General features: G+C 33.5%; 1 protein-coding gene across 2 annotated transcripts; it reads right to left on the bottom strand.

Annotated features, from left to right (window-relative positions):
* Positions 1 to 4523: 4523 nt before the first annotated feature.
* Positions 4524 to 11332, bottom strand: LOC113703532 (novel plant SNARE 11). Of its 2 annotated transcripts, XM_027224929.2 has the most exons (11): positions 11110 to 11287; positions 10868 to 10982; positions 10418 to 10510; positions 9459 to 9552; positions 8670 to 8707; positions 7688 to 7776; positions 6844 to 6923; positions 6102 to 6158; positions 5834 to 5926; positions 5674 to 5748; positions 4524 to 4988 (listed from the first exon to the last, which is right to left on the bottom strand). In XM_027224929.2, exons 2-11 carry the CDS (start codon positions 10942 to 10944, stop codon positions 4899 to 4901), a joined length of 786 nt encoding a protein of 261 aa, XP_027080730.2. In that variant the 5' UTR covers positions 10945 to 10982; positions 11110 to 11287; the 3' UTR covers positions 4524 to 4898. The 2 variants fall into 2 exon arrangements, with proteins under 2 accessions (XP_027080730.2, XP_071918119.1); XM_072062018.1 differs by having other exon boundaries at positions 10868 to 11332.
* Between the last annotated feature and the right edge of the window lie 4262 nt (positions 11333 to 15594).

The raw sequence follows: 15594 nt of genomic DNA, 5'->3' as shown, positions 1-15594 counted from the left end.
ATTATTCGGGATGGACATGGCAAAAAAATAGGCCGTCACAATAAAATTAAGCTACGTTTAAATTGAAGAATTTGACGAACTATTTGAAATTTTTTCAAATTTTTCTAACTATTTAGAAGATACTCGAATTTATAAATTACTAATTATTCTAATATTTAAAATGCATTTAAACAATTGATGATTTACGGTTCCAAATATTTCTTAAACAATCCAAACAACTAAAACAATTTGGATGGATTTCAAATCCTTTGCCAAAATTCTTCGAGCAACAACAGATGCTTCCTCATTTTGCATAATCGTTGTTGTGCTGTTCTTTCTTTCATCATAATAATATATATACTCTCTAATTTTAATAATGTGACAACCAAAGAAAATGATGAGGATGAACGAATATTTGACTCGAAGCAATGCCTCGTACGAGGAAGATAGATTACAAAGGCAAAAGATGTGGTGTGAAACATTGACTGGGGTTGGAAACTTCTTGAGTTTAGCCTTTTAACTTTTCGGCAGAATCATCATCCCATATCTGAAGGCCATGTGAGAAAGAAGGACATGGAGAAATTTATTTCTCGTTTGGTCCACTGAAGTAATTGATTGCGTCGATCTTACCTTCTTATCTTTAAGTAGAGTTTTAGCCTCGCAACCCACTAAATTCCTTGGCTAACAAAACACGACTATTTGACAATCATCTATGATCTATCTTGAATTTGACCATCACAAAGATTCTACTACTAACTCTTTTGTTGCTTTCTTGGAAGCAAAGGTTTTGTACTTTCTTTTACAATTCAATGATATACCCAAAAAAGCGAGAGCTAAATTCAGATTTCTCCATCGTTATTTCATATCTTGTATAAGTTTCAAGATCAATTGTATGACTCGTTATTGATGTATTGAATGTGTAAATTTAATCTCTCCCATCTAAAAATGCCCATTTACTAACTATAATTTGTTTGTTCTCATTGTAATGCACGGGCCTGTCAACGGTCCGAGTCTAGATCCGGACCCGGACCGGATCCGTGAAATTATTGCGGGTACGGGTAGAGATTTAATTCCGTTATCCGGACCTGGATCCGGATTCGTTTTGTCAAACAAAAACGGGTCGGATACGGAATATAGTATTCCGGCCCGTATTAGATCCGGATCCAGATATAAATGAATTAATAATTTAAAAAATATAAATTTATCAATATAATTTGATTAGAGTGATGTATTTGAGTAAAGTCAATTTGATTTCTTTTCTTATTTGATTTTTTTTTGTATTAGTTAAAAATTAGTTTACAAATATATTTTTTTACCATTTTTATTAGAAATTGTAAGTTTTGGTAATTTTTTTCGGGTAGACCCGATCCGGATCCGAGATCCGTCGGATCCGAATCCGAAACATAGAGTAGAAGACCCGTCGGATAAACGGGTCCGAGTTTGGGTCCAATATGGCATGCCGGGTTCGGGTCCGGAATAATGAGTTCCGGCCTGGATCCGATCCAATTTCGGACCTGGACCCGACCCGTTGACAGCCCTAAATGCACCTGTGCATTAATGATCATTCGTTTCTTGCTTCTTTTTTTTTTTTCCCTCTTTGTTTCTTGTGAATGAATGCAGCTAGTTTGATAAGTATTACACAAGAAATTAATTTTGAGCAGAATAAAAGGACGTCGATTGACTTTTGAAGAACACGCTCCCGTCAAAGTCAATTTATAATTAATCCACGCATTTAAACATTGGTTTGACAGATAAGTCTCCAAGATGACGGTTTACTTGGACGGTTGGATGTGGAAATTGCCTGGCAGATATTCTAATGCACAGTGCTATGTCCTCGACAAGTTTTTTCTTTCTTAAAGCCCTCAACAAGTTTTTTCTACATGAGCAATCATCCATAGTAATGGGATTTTAGAGACAATTGCTAAAATCTTCGAATTCTGCTAATAACTGTATATGTATTTTTGTTGACATTATGTTCTGCTTTGCTTCAACCCATTTAGATTACTTTTTTTTTGGAAATTTAATTATGATTAGGAAATGTATTCATGAAAAATATAATTTTTTTAAAGAAAATTACAATCCAAACAAATTAAGTTACTGTGGAAGGGACAAAAGCACTTCGTTGAATTCATTTGTTTCTCTTTACAATATATATATATATATATATAAGTGAAAATTTACCAAAAGCATGTGTAATAAATTGAAAGGGAAAAATATGATAAATATGTACCTCGAATTTTCTTTTTGTTTTGCTTTACTATCTTAGTTTGTTGTGTTAGGTGTCCCCACTGGGGTATATAATATAATGTTGTGGTGGGAACTCTTTTTTTTTGTTAATAAAATATCATAATATTATTAAAATCTGTACTAATGACAGGAATTGCATCATCAAATATTAATTACCCTATTTGGAAGGTGAGTTTTTTGGGAGTTTGTCTAAAACTTTACTGTAGCTTACTGTAGAAATTTTTTAAAAATTTTTTGAAATGTGTAGATTTTTGAATATTTTGAAATGTATAGTTTAAAAACTTTAAAAAAATTTTTGAGGTTACTGTAACTAAAGTTTTTAAAAAACTTGTAGCAGACAAACTTGTTAAAAAACTTGGGTTCCAAACTTGTGGAATTAGTAACCTTAGCTGATAGCAAATGCCAAATTTCTTCAAATCAAAATGGGGTTGTGCAAATAAAGATTAGTGACTTAAATTGTTCAACCGTGACTAATGAGAGGTTCTGGTGGGCTGTACTTGGAGGAAACTATAATAGAGGGTTATTGTTGACACTGGAAGTCCTCGTCCTTTAAATGGGGGTTGGTAAAAAGAAGACAATTGACTCCTCAAATTTCAACCCATATCAAGAACTTTCAAGCTTTTGCTTACTGACTCTGCGAATCTTTTTTTTAGGTGTTGAGGAGAGCCACAGGCTCGTTACTCAAAAGGAGGGCGTTTGGATTGATAATTTTTGTAGAAAAATATATTTTAACACTTTTTTAAGATGTGATACGGGAAAAGTGAAAAAGTAATTGAGAAATATAATAAAGAATATCCTCACAAGGACAGCCTAAGATTCCACTCGTTCCCTTATGCTTGGTGGTATCTATTTACTTCAACACTTGTATTAAAGAATTATATATAAATCCTTAAACATCTAAATGTCATTAACTGCTAGTGCAGAAGCAACGAATTAGAAACATATAGTATTAAAATATAAACTTATTGGTTTTGTTTACGAAGCACAAGTCAAGATTTTGTAAATCAAAAGTAAATCATGTGGTGAAGTTTATCTGACTGTGGCAGAAGCAAAGGATATTAAGAGCGTGAAGTAAGGGAAGGGATGAATTGAATAGTACTGATAAAGAGGGAGCGTAAGTATTAGGTTTCGGGTTTAAAACCTTTTATTTACAGTAAAAAAAAATATACAATAAAATGTAAATCAAACAGTAAAGTTTTATTATTTTCTTTACCAGAATAAATTCACACAACTTGTATAACTGACAGTTCTGAAAAAAAAATGATGAGCATAATAAAGCATAATGGACAGTTTTAATATTGGATAATGTCACTAAAGTAGAATGTGAAGAAACAAGTCAGATAATTATTTGTAGTTGGTAAGAATCTTAACCAAACCACTCTCAAGTCTCGACTCTAATACAAAACTTGTTTGCAGATAGAATTTAATTTAATGGCGCACTCCTAGGATTTCTTTGATTGATTTACTATGAATTTGACATAGAAGCCTTAGAGGGAATTAGACATGTTGACTTCTTGAGCTCTGAAACCATTACAGAAGTGATGGGCTTTGACAAACAAGATGATAAGTGTGGGGAAGAAGTGTCCCTAAGAAACAAAAAGTTCGAAAGTGCTGAAATCTTTGTGAGGTATTGCTACGATTGTAGCTGCCCACCAAAAGAAATTATTACTATAAAATTTTGCGATTCAACCAAGGTGAGGTTGTCAATGGAGTACTCTTTTTTTTTTTCTTTTCAGCCAACAATAATAAGTGGATAACCTATTCTATCATAATTCACAGGGAGAGCCTCATACAGACCTGACTAAACTAAAAAGGTGTTTTGACACCACCCTTAGATTTTTTTCGCTGCAGGTAGAATTTGAACCCCCTCCCATCTATAACCCAAAAAAAGATTTAAGTCCCTCCTTGATAGACATCGAGCCAAGCTCAGTGGTTTGGTAATGGAGTACTCCAAGGGTCAAAGACCACTACAAAGTACAAACAATCTTCGACAAATCATGTCAAAGCTGGCCAAGAATTTGACCATGAAGTGAGAAGGAATTGCTTATGAGCTGTGTGGTAAATCTGCATCCTCTAGGAAGTACATTATTTACACCATAACAGCGTTTCATGTCTCTGGTGGAAGGACAATCAAAATTTGACCCCAAAAAAAGAAAATCGTTATTGTACCAATCTCATTCTACTCTATTTCCCTTATTTTATCGATGTTAAGTTTTGGCAACAAATTAACAGCCAAAAATGAGCCAGAATTTCTTCACTCCTAGAGGTGGTATAATGACATAATCTAGGGGATGGTATACAAAAAAATGTTTCGAGGTAAACTGACAGTGCGTAGCCAAATATACTTAGTAGTAATACAACCTTGAAGTATAAAATATTACAAAGGAAGCCGTGTGTATTTCTATTTCTCTCACTCGAATGGGAATGTTTTTTATAAAGTAAGAAAAATGAAACGAAAATACAAAGAATTTCCCATTAGACCTAGTCAGCTAGACACAAGAATGTTTGAGGGATTGTTACTGATGAAATCTGGCTGGCAAAGATGGTTTCGGCACATCTTTGGCACCCGACGGCAATGATTCCTCCAACAATGTCACAAGATAGAACTATCCATCATTGCACACAAAATGCAAATAACCTGCTGCAGCTATTTGCAGAGAAGAGAGAGGTCTTCAATTAGGGTTCCAAAGTAATTTTCTGCTTGGGGCTGGAGGTGCCAATCCAGGAATATCCCGAATGTCTTTGTTGTGTGGATTCACAATCTGGAAATTCAAAAGTGTGAAAAAACTCAGCGGTATAAAGCCAATTACCTCTTTTAACACAACTAATAATCATAATAGTAAATGAAGCAGAAGAGAAATACAGGTGTAAATTACCTAAAACATAGAGTCAAATGAACAAGAACTGAATTTATGTTAATTTACTCCTATGTTTTATATGCTGCTTCATTAACTTTTCTATCCTAATAACTTCAAATCCCAGCCATCTGCTCCACAAATCGTAGACACCAAGGGCCCGCAAAAAAGGAAAGTAATCTCTGCAAAGATTCACTACAACAGCAACAGTTTTGTATATAAGCTTGCTCAATAGCTTTAACCCTTTGTTTTTTTTGGAAAGGAACAACTTATGGACACAATTTTCTCGTTTTATTATTTCTTATTCTGGGGCCTGCCCTGGCAAAATATAAGCGCAAGAATAAAGTATGATGAACTTGAAGTTCCTGTGCAATAGACTTTATTGCCTAATAAATCAGACAGCACACCTTTGGGAATTGATGGCAAATTTCATGACAGCTGGGAAAGGTTGACTATCATGCTATCCATCAATCAGGAAGAATCAATCAACCCCAGAAATATAATTGAACATTGCAACACGTATGGGAAACTTTTTGGTCATTGAAGAGTTCCACATGGCAACTTAGAGAGGAGAAGTAAGCAGATAACCAACCTTCACAATTATGATGGCTATCACACCAACCACGATGAGGAAGAGCAAGCCCATAATGCATCGATCAGTTGCAACCTAGTTAAGGAATCAAAGTGAGTACATGGAATAATATGGGGCATAAAACAGACAGAGAGATGAATACCAAATTTCAGAGATTGACCTGCCTACCAATTTCCTTGACCAACTGCGAAGCCTTCTTTATAGAGAAATGAATGGAATCCAACTCATTAACGATCCTACTCATTTGTTCAGTCTGGATGACCAATGCCCAGCCATTCAAACCACCACAATAAAGGAGAAAAAGGATAAAAAGAAGAACAATATAAGACACGCTTAAATCATAACACAGAATGGTAGAAAACTGGATGTCTGTTTCCTTTTTCTACTTTTTTCTCGGTGTGTTTGTGCAGCAACTACAAATTACACACCTGTGCCTTTAAAGCAGCTGCAGTCTCTGTCCCGACATTAACGGTCTCATGGACAACCTATCACAAGCAAACCAGACAAACAAAAAGCTTTTAAATTTTTAAAGTATACTTCCAAAAAATTAGCAGAACAACTGGAGTTATCTTTTATTATTGTGACTGATCTTCAAGTGAAAACACCAAAGAAACTGATTTATAGAAAGTCCTCTTGTCTAGCTGCAGCAAGCACGAGTCTGGTTCCATTGAGCAAGGGAGATACATAGGTTATATCATCTGTTTCCCAATCCAGATCAATCATTCGTTTGAATGTGGCAACTTATTGTTTGGCCCTGCACTTTTAATACACATGAAGTTTTCCATGCTTCTGAAAAAACACACTTCCCAAGAGATATTCCCCTATTTTTTTATTTTAGATTTTAGAAGCAGCACTTTGTATAGACAAATAGTTTTGCTTCTTCGTGTTTAATTGTGACATTTAACATTAGTACAGAAGTACAGAAAGAAAAGAATACAGGAAGACTAATGAATAGAAGGGGAAAAGGGTATCCAATAAATAATGGAGACCATAGGTCAGCAAGAACAAGTGCAGCTAAATGTTGTAATATCACAGGTTGGGGAAATTCTCTTTCCTAATTAGACCTCAACATAGCACTGTTTATAGAATTCTGGTGGACATCATAGTAAAGAAATAAAGAGTCTCTTTTAGGAACATTAAAGTTGTTGGTCTTCCTGGAACTGCACTAACCTTTTTTGATCTCTCAATAACTTGATCTGTTTCATCCATCATCTTGTTTCCATGATCCATTAATTGTTGATTCGACATGGCTGCACTTTCACATTTTCTATCAGAAATCTTCATATACAATAGCAACAGAAAAAATGCCAACTAATTTGCTGCTAAAAGGTGCATGACAGATAGAACTCGAAAACCATAGAGAGACTATCGCTCCACTGGTGTTAAATTGTGTTGCAAATTGGGTTTTATTTTCCTCTTTTTTAACCATAAATCACTTGTTGTACACAATTTGGTTCGTCTATCTTAAATCATGGAAAGAAATTTTGCTTCTGAATGTAAAAGCAAGTTACCTTTTGTTTTAAAATAATGGTTGTGTGACACGCGACTATACAGACTAATATCCTTCCATTACCCCCACGCCCCCCGCCCCAACCCCCAAAAGAAGGAACCAAGAAGAAAAATAGTTTTACATAACTCCTTGAAGTCAGTTACAGCCAAAATACTACTCAGAGTGGAAATAATTTTGAGAAATTTAAAACCATCCACTTTGTTACTTGGGTGGGATTGGTTCTAGATGTTTCAATGGAATGTAAATATCCAGTTGTTATTAAGGTAGTTTGGTAAAAGAGAGCTTAAATTAGCTAACAACCAAAGAAAAGAGCCATCCAGTACACATATCACCTTAATAGACTGATAGGAACAAAGTAATAGCTGCAGGAAATTGAAGGTGAAATTTTTTTATCCACTATAGAGGGAAAAAGAAGGAAGACATGGACAGTGGAGCACATTTATAGGCAGAAGCAGGTCAAACTGGGGAAAGGGAAAAGCATACAGTAAGAGCAATATTGCTTACAAGAAGCTAGCAATACATTGTCTTCGGCAAATCCTTCACCTGGCCCCTCAAAAAGCTCCACCCTCTTGTTCTCAAGATTGCTTGCATATCTAGTCCATCAACCAATATAACTCTTAACGGTTTAACCCAGAAAGGGAAGCAACAATTAATTGCAAATTCATACTGCTAACATGAAAGTAGAACTTAAATGAGCAAAGAATGGAATACATACAAAGAGGATATGAAGATAATCTGACAGATGACACAAAGATTGAACTACAGTTCAAACAATATAGCAAAATGGGTAATCTTCCAAAAATACTAATAACCAAAATTTATACTACTTGGAGCTGAAAGAGGGTAAAAAATCCACAGATTGCCAAAAATTCTTTAGGCAAGAAAATGACAAATCTAAGTGTTGTCCTAGATTTGCGGTTTAATTTGATACAAACTAAAAAGAATTACAAAAATACATTAATATATTCCCCAAGAAGTTAGTCTTTTGTCATCAGTTCCTTCAATGGGAAACATAAACTGGTTAAAACCACACTACCCAACACTGAAAGCCAGAAACTTACTGTTCAGAAGAATCAAATGAATGGTCCTAAAACGGCAGCCACAGCCATCCAGGACCAGTCTGAATTGCATATCCAATATAAATAACTTTTCATCTTCTTCATTATTTCACTCAAGTTTGTGATACAACCACTCAGTCATTTGTTGCAAAGAAGTTTTGTCATGAATGATAACAAAATGAACCACAAAGAACTTAATCAACAAGTACATAGATGCTATAAATCCCAAGGGGATAAGAATCCACAAAATTTTCTATTCACCAAAAGATAATACATATTAATATCTTAAGGAACTAAAAGTATAGAAAACATAATCCATTAAGAGGAAAAGAATGAAATTGAATAAAATTTCACCAAATATCCAAAATCTAAAGATAGACTGGAAAGATGCTTCAAAAATTGGAATGCAAACTGCACAAGGAACTTACTGCTTTTTCAGTGCAACATATGAGTTCAATTCTTTTATCTGCACAAAAAGAAAGAAAACTCATCACAACACATGGTTACTAGCCTAGAGTAGTCCACATGCTAAATGGAGTTACTACATCAGTGATTCATTGGTTAAAAAACAGGGTCAAATGATAGAACCAATGGTTAATCGGTTAAACAGAATATTTTGATATTAAACTAAAATAATTGCAATGTATCAATAGGTTTTGGTCTTGAAATAAACATTGTCAATTTTATTAAGATTCTAACTGTTCAGTACTAATTTAAGCTTTCACTAATACGACTGCTAGTAATGCTAATGTCATAAAAAATTCAAAAAGGACAGGATTTTTATGTGCAATTTTAAGTTAGTTTCTGCATTTCCTCTTAAATTGACAAATTCATCCAAAGATGTTCAACAGAAAGCTCAGCAGTGTCATGGAATTCTGGTTTAGATGATAGTTTTCCTTGCAGTGAAGTATATTTTGACAAGTCAATATCCTTGCAATTTTCTAAGAAAGACTTGAATAGTTTGACATATGATTTATAGAACAATTCTTCATTAGATTGGAGTGGAAATGGTGCTAACAGGTGCGGATTGGTGAAATCCATGTAGAAACCTTTTCATATGTCAAAGCATTTGTACACTTGCAAACTTTTATGAATGCTCTTTTAGTTCAGTTGACTGCAGGCATTGGAAGGTAGAGGGATGGTCCAAAAAAAGAAACAGATGCACAGTTACACAGCACCAATTTTTGTGAATAGAAAAGCTAAGAACAAAATCTCACCATTGATTGCTTCTTTTCATTCAAAATCTTGCTGGTCTCTGAATCAATTTTGAAATCCAGATCCTTCAATTCTCTATCAAACTCTTTAATAAGCCTATAAATAGGGAGAAAAAATAGTAATCAAGTGCAATTATGAGATAGATGTCATTAGATCAAGAAAAAATAAAAATAATAAACAAACAAAGAAAAGAAGTTCTATACTTGCCATTTCCCAGCCCTGAAGACCACTATACTTCTACTGGAGTATTCATTGAAAAGGGTAATTTTAACCGAAAGAGAAACGGATTTTTCTTCAAATTGAAAAAAAATCTCCAGCTAATCTTCCATTGCTCATAAGGCCAGAAACAATTTAAGAGGACCATGCTAAGAGATCATAAAGTTTAAGAAAGTACAACATACCTGAGTACAGTCGCAGGATCTTAAAGCAAAAAGTAGTAACCCAGACATGGAATGATTTTACATCAATAACTATTAAGTGAAGACCACCTAATCTAGCAGGCTTAGCGTACAATGGTGAAGCAGGATTTTTAAAACAACTGGGTCAGCTGGATGCCGCATTCGAATATAGAAAAATAATTAAAGAACCAGATGTGGTTTTTTTTTGGGTGAAAAAGGGGGGGGGGGCACTGTAATCCATAACCACCATTGACCAGCCCCAGAAACTACCAACAGAAGGATAGATGTTCTCATTTGACTCTAAAAATGAAAAGACTATTCTTCCACCATTCTCTGTTTAAGAGATCAAAGCACAATTATTCCGAGTCTCTAGGTTTCTTCTTGTTCTTCCAGCACATAAGCAAGCTGCTATTAACCAGATTCTTTACTCTTCTTTCTTCATAATATACTAAGCTAGAGTATAAATAGCACGATCAGAATTAGTTTGGACAGTACATGCAGCAATATAAACACAAGCTATACACCTATTACCACTAATTTACACTAAAGCACCTAATATTTACCTTTTGCAATCGCGCATCTTCTGGGTGAGCTCCTCCAACTGTCTACTTTGCCTACTCGTATCCTTAATCTTCTCCAATTTCTGAAACCCATTTCTGCAATACAAACATAATTTTTCCTAAATCCATCTGGAAATTGCGAAACAAAGCTGAAAACTAAAAGTTGCAGGCAATCAAAACCTCCTTAACAAAATTCTCAAAAAATCCCATAACTTTCCTGTTCCTACGAAATAAAATTCCCCTAACCAGCTCAATTAGACTACCAGTCAAGCAAAATTGACAAATTTGTAGATTAGGCGAAAAAGTAGATGCAAGTACAAGAATGTATGCATTGAGGCAGAAATGTGCGCGTAATTGATTTGATAATTCTCAGGTTTCCATAAACTTCCAAATGCAAAAGCCGCAGGTAAATTTTCGTAAAAGAAAATTCAAAAAGAAGGAAATTATGCTTACGATAGAGCTCGGAAAATATCAGAAACTTGTCCCTCGATCTCTGTAAGCTCCTCGCTGACGGAAGACATCGAAGCCATCTCTTAACTCAAAAACGATGACAGATTTCCTCTTTTAACTGATAATTCCTCCAAAATTCGACAATGCCGATATTTAAAACCTCAAAAATCTAAAATTTCCTATCTATATATACAAAAAAAAAAATGAAAAGAGGCAAAGAAAAAAAAATTTCAGAAAATGCTTACGGATTTAAAGTTTTCAATCAGATCGCAGAAATGCAGGTTTTTCAGGGTATTGGATCTGATCGAGGGGATTAGAATTTGAAATTATTTTTTTGTTCCGATCATTTCAGAGACAAATGTTGATAGACAGAGAGAGAAAGAGATGAGCTGGGTCTCGTGATTTACAGACAAAATTTCCCCCATTTTTTACGATTTTTATTTTCTTTATTTAAATATCCGCTACAGTAAAATCTGGTTTAGGCGTTATGCAGGAAGGAAGGAAATGGTTTGACGGCTTTGACCTTTTGCGGGAGGGGAGGTCGTTTGAAAATAAAATATTGCCCAATAAGTCCTTCAACTGGTACATGTCATTCCTTTTTAAGCCACATAATTAACAAGATACTCCTTTCTTCTTCTTCTTCTTCTTCTTTTTTTTTCATTTTTTCTTTTGTTAGATGACAGATGCCACAGGGTTAATTCGTTTCTGTTGAATTGCTTCCAAGTGGGACTGATCAAGCCTTCACCTAACATGGGATGTATTAGTTAACATTAATATTATACTAACATTATACTGATAAATGTATCGTTATAAATTATAATTATATCAAAGTATAGTCATCAAAGTAGAGTCAAACGTGTTTGACAAATAGAAAAAGCATGGTAAAAAATACTTTACCTAAATAATGACATATCATTTAGAGACTATTGAGATCGATCCAGTGACTAAGGAAAAACTCTTAAATTCTTTCTCGCTGTCAAGTTCAGAGTTTGAATATTGTGCCTAATAGTTTGGGGATGGAAAAGATGTAGGAAACGGTGAGAGAGTAAAATATATATATATATATATATATATATATATATATATATATATATTGATTGATTATTAGTCCTTTGACATGCAAAATTTAAACAATTTTAGTTAAACAAGAAAATTTTTATTTACATTATTCATTTACTCTACTTTATAAAGGGGGCTGTATATTCTTGAGGAAAGATCTATGGATTTAAGTCTATCGTTGAACTACTTAGAATGACTCATTATGACCTGTTTATGTGAAAAATTAACTATAAATGGACTTTCGGAACTAAAGGTAATGTTTTTAATATACTAGGGAGGGAGTGCCCGCGCGTCATGCAGGTGTTTGGTGCCTGTGGTTAAAAACGATTTTAAGGTAGTTGTTTGTTGGTGGTTGTGTTCTATTTTGTGGAGCTTCGACAGAATTTAAGCTAGTAAAAGTGCAAGTAAATAAAGATAAGAGTGAAATATCATACTAAACGATAATATTTCGTAGCATATGTTTCAATAATAGATTGTCTGCAAAGGTTATTTAAGTCTCTCTTGCTTTAGATTATTATTCAACTTACATTTCACAAATTACAGGTAATTTCATTAGTTATATGTCTATTCTTGGAGTTAAAATGTTAATCAACCCGTTTATCAATAAGGACTATAGCATCTATAAAAAAGTCATTTAAGTTTCCCTTTCGGCAGATTATTATTCAATTTACATTTCATGGATTACAATTAATTTCATTAGCTATATGTTTGTTCTTGGGGTTAAAATTCAAAGCCGCACTCATTCTTGTATAGTGTGAGGTTTTGTTTCGCATTTTTTTTGTTCATATTTTTAGTTTTTCGCAACAATTTTAGTTTTTTTGATCTGTATAAGAAGGCATTCATTGTTCTATAATATAAGAAAGCACTCATTGAAATTGTTTGCTTGAAGAAGTTTCTACAAATTCATCACTGCCTAAGGAAATTAAACCATTTCTATTACCTCTACTTAATTAGAAGGTATATGTGAAACACCACCAATATGAATGGTTTAGAAGGTATTTATTCTATTAATTCATCAGTGACTAAACAATTCAAACTCAAATCAGCAGTATACCATATAACTTATCAATTCACAATGCTTCACTATCAAATTACTATCAAAATGAATTCCATATATGAATCACTTACAACATGCAGCAAAAAACATACCATAGTCGAATGAATTAAGGTACTTTGTTGGCTTACCTTAGTCCAGATACCCCTCAAAAAACTTTTTCTTGCAGATGCTCCAAACCTATGACATCATAACCACACCATTTAAATTATACAGACTAACCAAATTTGTGGAAAAATCATATTTTCAAATTTTCCAGTGGAAGTAGTCACCCAACACTACACACCACCAACCACATAAATAATAAAATTAAGGAACAAAACTACATCAAACCGAACCACCAAAAATAGCTTAGCCTAAAGACCATTTTGGAATGCAGAGGATAAAGGCAGCAAAAATAGCCCAATCCTAGAAGCCAAAAGGAAAAAAATCGAAAAATGTGAAGGAGAAGGCATTTGAACAACCATAACCGATGCTGAGGCATTAATTCATTAACTATCCACATTTTATTTAGTTTAATTGAGATGTAAATGGCAAAGACAATTGAATATGTTTTAGGCAATTGAATATCCTCAAGCGGTAAGATTACAACAATGTGTTTTCGTTTCAATTGCACAATAATACCACACTTCAAGTAAACATGTCTATAACACCATTTAAGTAATTACACCAATACATAAGCTTGTATGCCTTGTACCTGATGCAAAAACGATTATAAAATAATACCACATTCCAAAAATACCCAAATGTCTCCATAAATAAATGCTTTAATTGTACAGACATGAGGAGATTTCTGTAAACTTACCAAAACACATGTCATCATCACTTGTACCGAAAGCTAAAAATAAATTCCACATCATTCCACATCTCGAAAATGCCCCTATTCATGCGATTGAAATTCAAAACCCCTCTTTGATCACAACTCATTCTTATATAGTATAATGATATAATATAGGAGATTTTAACTATAAGCTGGTGCAATACATGGCTCCTTAGGTATATCTTGATTATTAGCCCTTTGACATGCAAAATTTAAACATTTTTAGTCAAACAAGAAATTTTTTGTTTACATGATTCATTTACTCTACTTTATAAAGAGGCTAAATTCTTTATATTCTTGAGGAAGATCTGTGGACTTAATTCTACCATTGAATTGCTTAGAATGAGCCATTATGACTTGTTTATGTGAAAAAGTAACTATAAATGGACTTTAGGAACTAAAGGTAATGTTTTTAATATATATGTATGTATGTATGTATGTACGTACGTACGTAAAATTTAGGAGATTTCAACTATAAGCTAGTCCAATACATGGCTCCTTATGTGTATCTTGATTATTAGTCCTTTGACATGCAAAATTTAAACAATTTTGACTTGTAAAATAAGTAATATTATTTACTAAAAAAGCCCATAATAAATTTTAGTTACTAATCTAGTAGGCAACTTTGATTTTTACTTTTACCCTAGAATGGTTTAACAAAACACAAAATAAGAAAGCACGATAATAAGGTATTGAAATTTGACAAAACACATACGAAAAATATTTAATAGGATGCATTATATTATTTTGTTAAAAACGTTTTCATAAATTGTTCTATGTTTAATGCAGAATATGCATAAAAATGAATACTAAGATACTGTAAAAGATGATTAAATCATAAAACAATCATCCAATACATAGATTTTACCAAAAATCTCACTCTCTCCCCCCCCTTCAACCTTTTTTTGTAATGGTTAAAAATATGACACTCAAAACATGAATCATCTGTCAATTATAAATTCTTCGAAAAGTATGAATATGATTTTCTTTGATTCAAGTGTTTATTATAATTCTTTGAATTTTTTAACCAGTTGTACATTTATCAAGTATTAGAATAGATTGCAACTTTAATTAATAAAATGCCTTACTACTATTAATGTTAAATAAACTAACTTGAAACTAATACAGAAGATAAAAAAATTTGTAGTAGAGGAAGAGATCACTACAAATGTTAATTTGATGAGAAATATAGTTGGTAAAATACTAGAATTAAAGTATCAATCAACTTATATTTATTCTCTCAACTAAGCTTGTCAAAACAAAAAGAAAAGCATACTATATATATGCACACACATATAGATATATACAAGATGATTAATTACTTTCCCCTATAAAAGGAAAAAAATAATTATAATGGAGTAATTACAAGAAATCAAATCGTCAAAATCTAGGCCAGCTCCCATCCAATAATTTTTAACCAAACTACTAAATTTCCTTCTTTTTACTTACAAGCTTCCTTAATTAGGGCTATTAATTGCCATAGTGGATGAGGATACTCTCAAAATACCAAAGGAATAATAACCAGACAAGACAGAAATCCCAAAATCTCTCCCAAGTCCCAACTCCATTCTTATTCCTTGCAGTTGTAATCTGCATGCTCTCCAAGTTGGGATGGCAATGGGGTAGGGTTAAGGCGGGGGACCTCTCCCCCACCCCAGCCCCCCGCCCAGTTGCCTAAGCATATCCCCCGTCCTCGCCCTATCCCCATCACCCACCCTCCCCCACTTCGCCCAACGGGTACCCGTGGGGAAAAGTTTATAATTAGTAAAATTTTTAATTAGTAATTTAGTATAAATG

This window comes from Coffea arabica, chromosome 8e (genome assembly GCF_036785885.1).
Source record: "Coffea arabica cultivar ET-39 chromosome 8e, Coffea Arabica ET-39 HiFi, whole genome shotgun sequence".
NCBI lineage: Eukaryota > Viridiplantae > Streptophyta > Magnoliopsida > Gentianales > Rubiaceae > Coffea > Coffea arabica.
The sequence above is the reverse complement of the archived record's forward strand: the minus strand, read 5'-3'. Positions and strand labels throughout refer to the sequence as shown.

Coding starts and splice junctions, on each gene's coding strand:
- LOC113703532 (XM_072062018.1), bottom strand. CDS start 10,944: ATGGCTTCGATGTCTTCCGTCAGCGAGGAGCTTACAGAGATCGAGGGA. Junction 7,777..8,669: donor TATGTTGCACTGAAAAAGCA/GTAAGTTCCTTG, acceptor TTGATGGACTAG/ATATGCAAGCAATCTTGAGA. Junction 6,159..6,843: donor TTATTGAGAGATCAAAAAAG/GTTAGTGCAGTT, acceptor TGCTTGTGATAG/GTTGTCCATGAGACCGTTAA.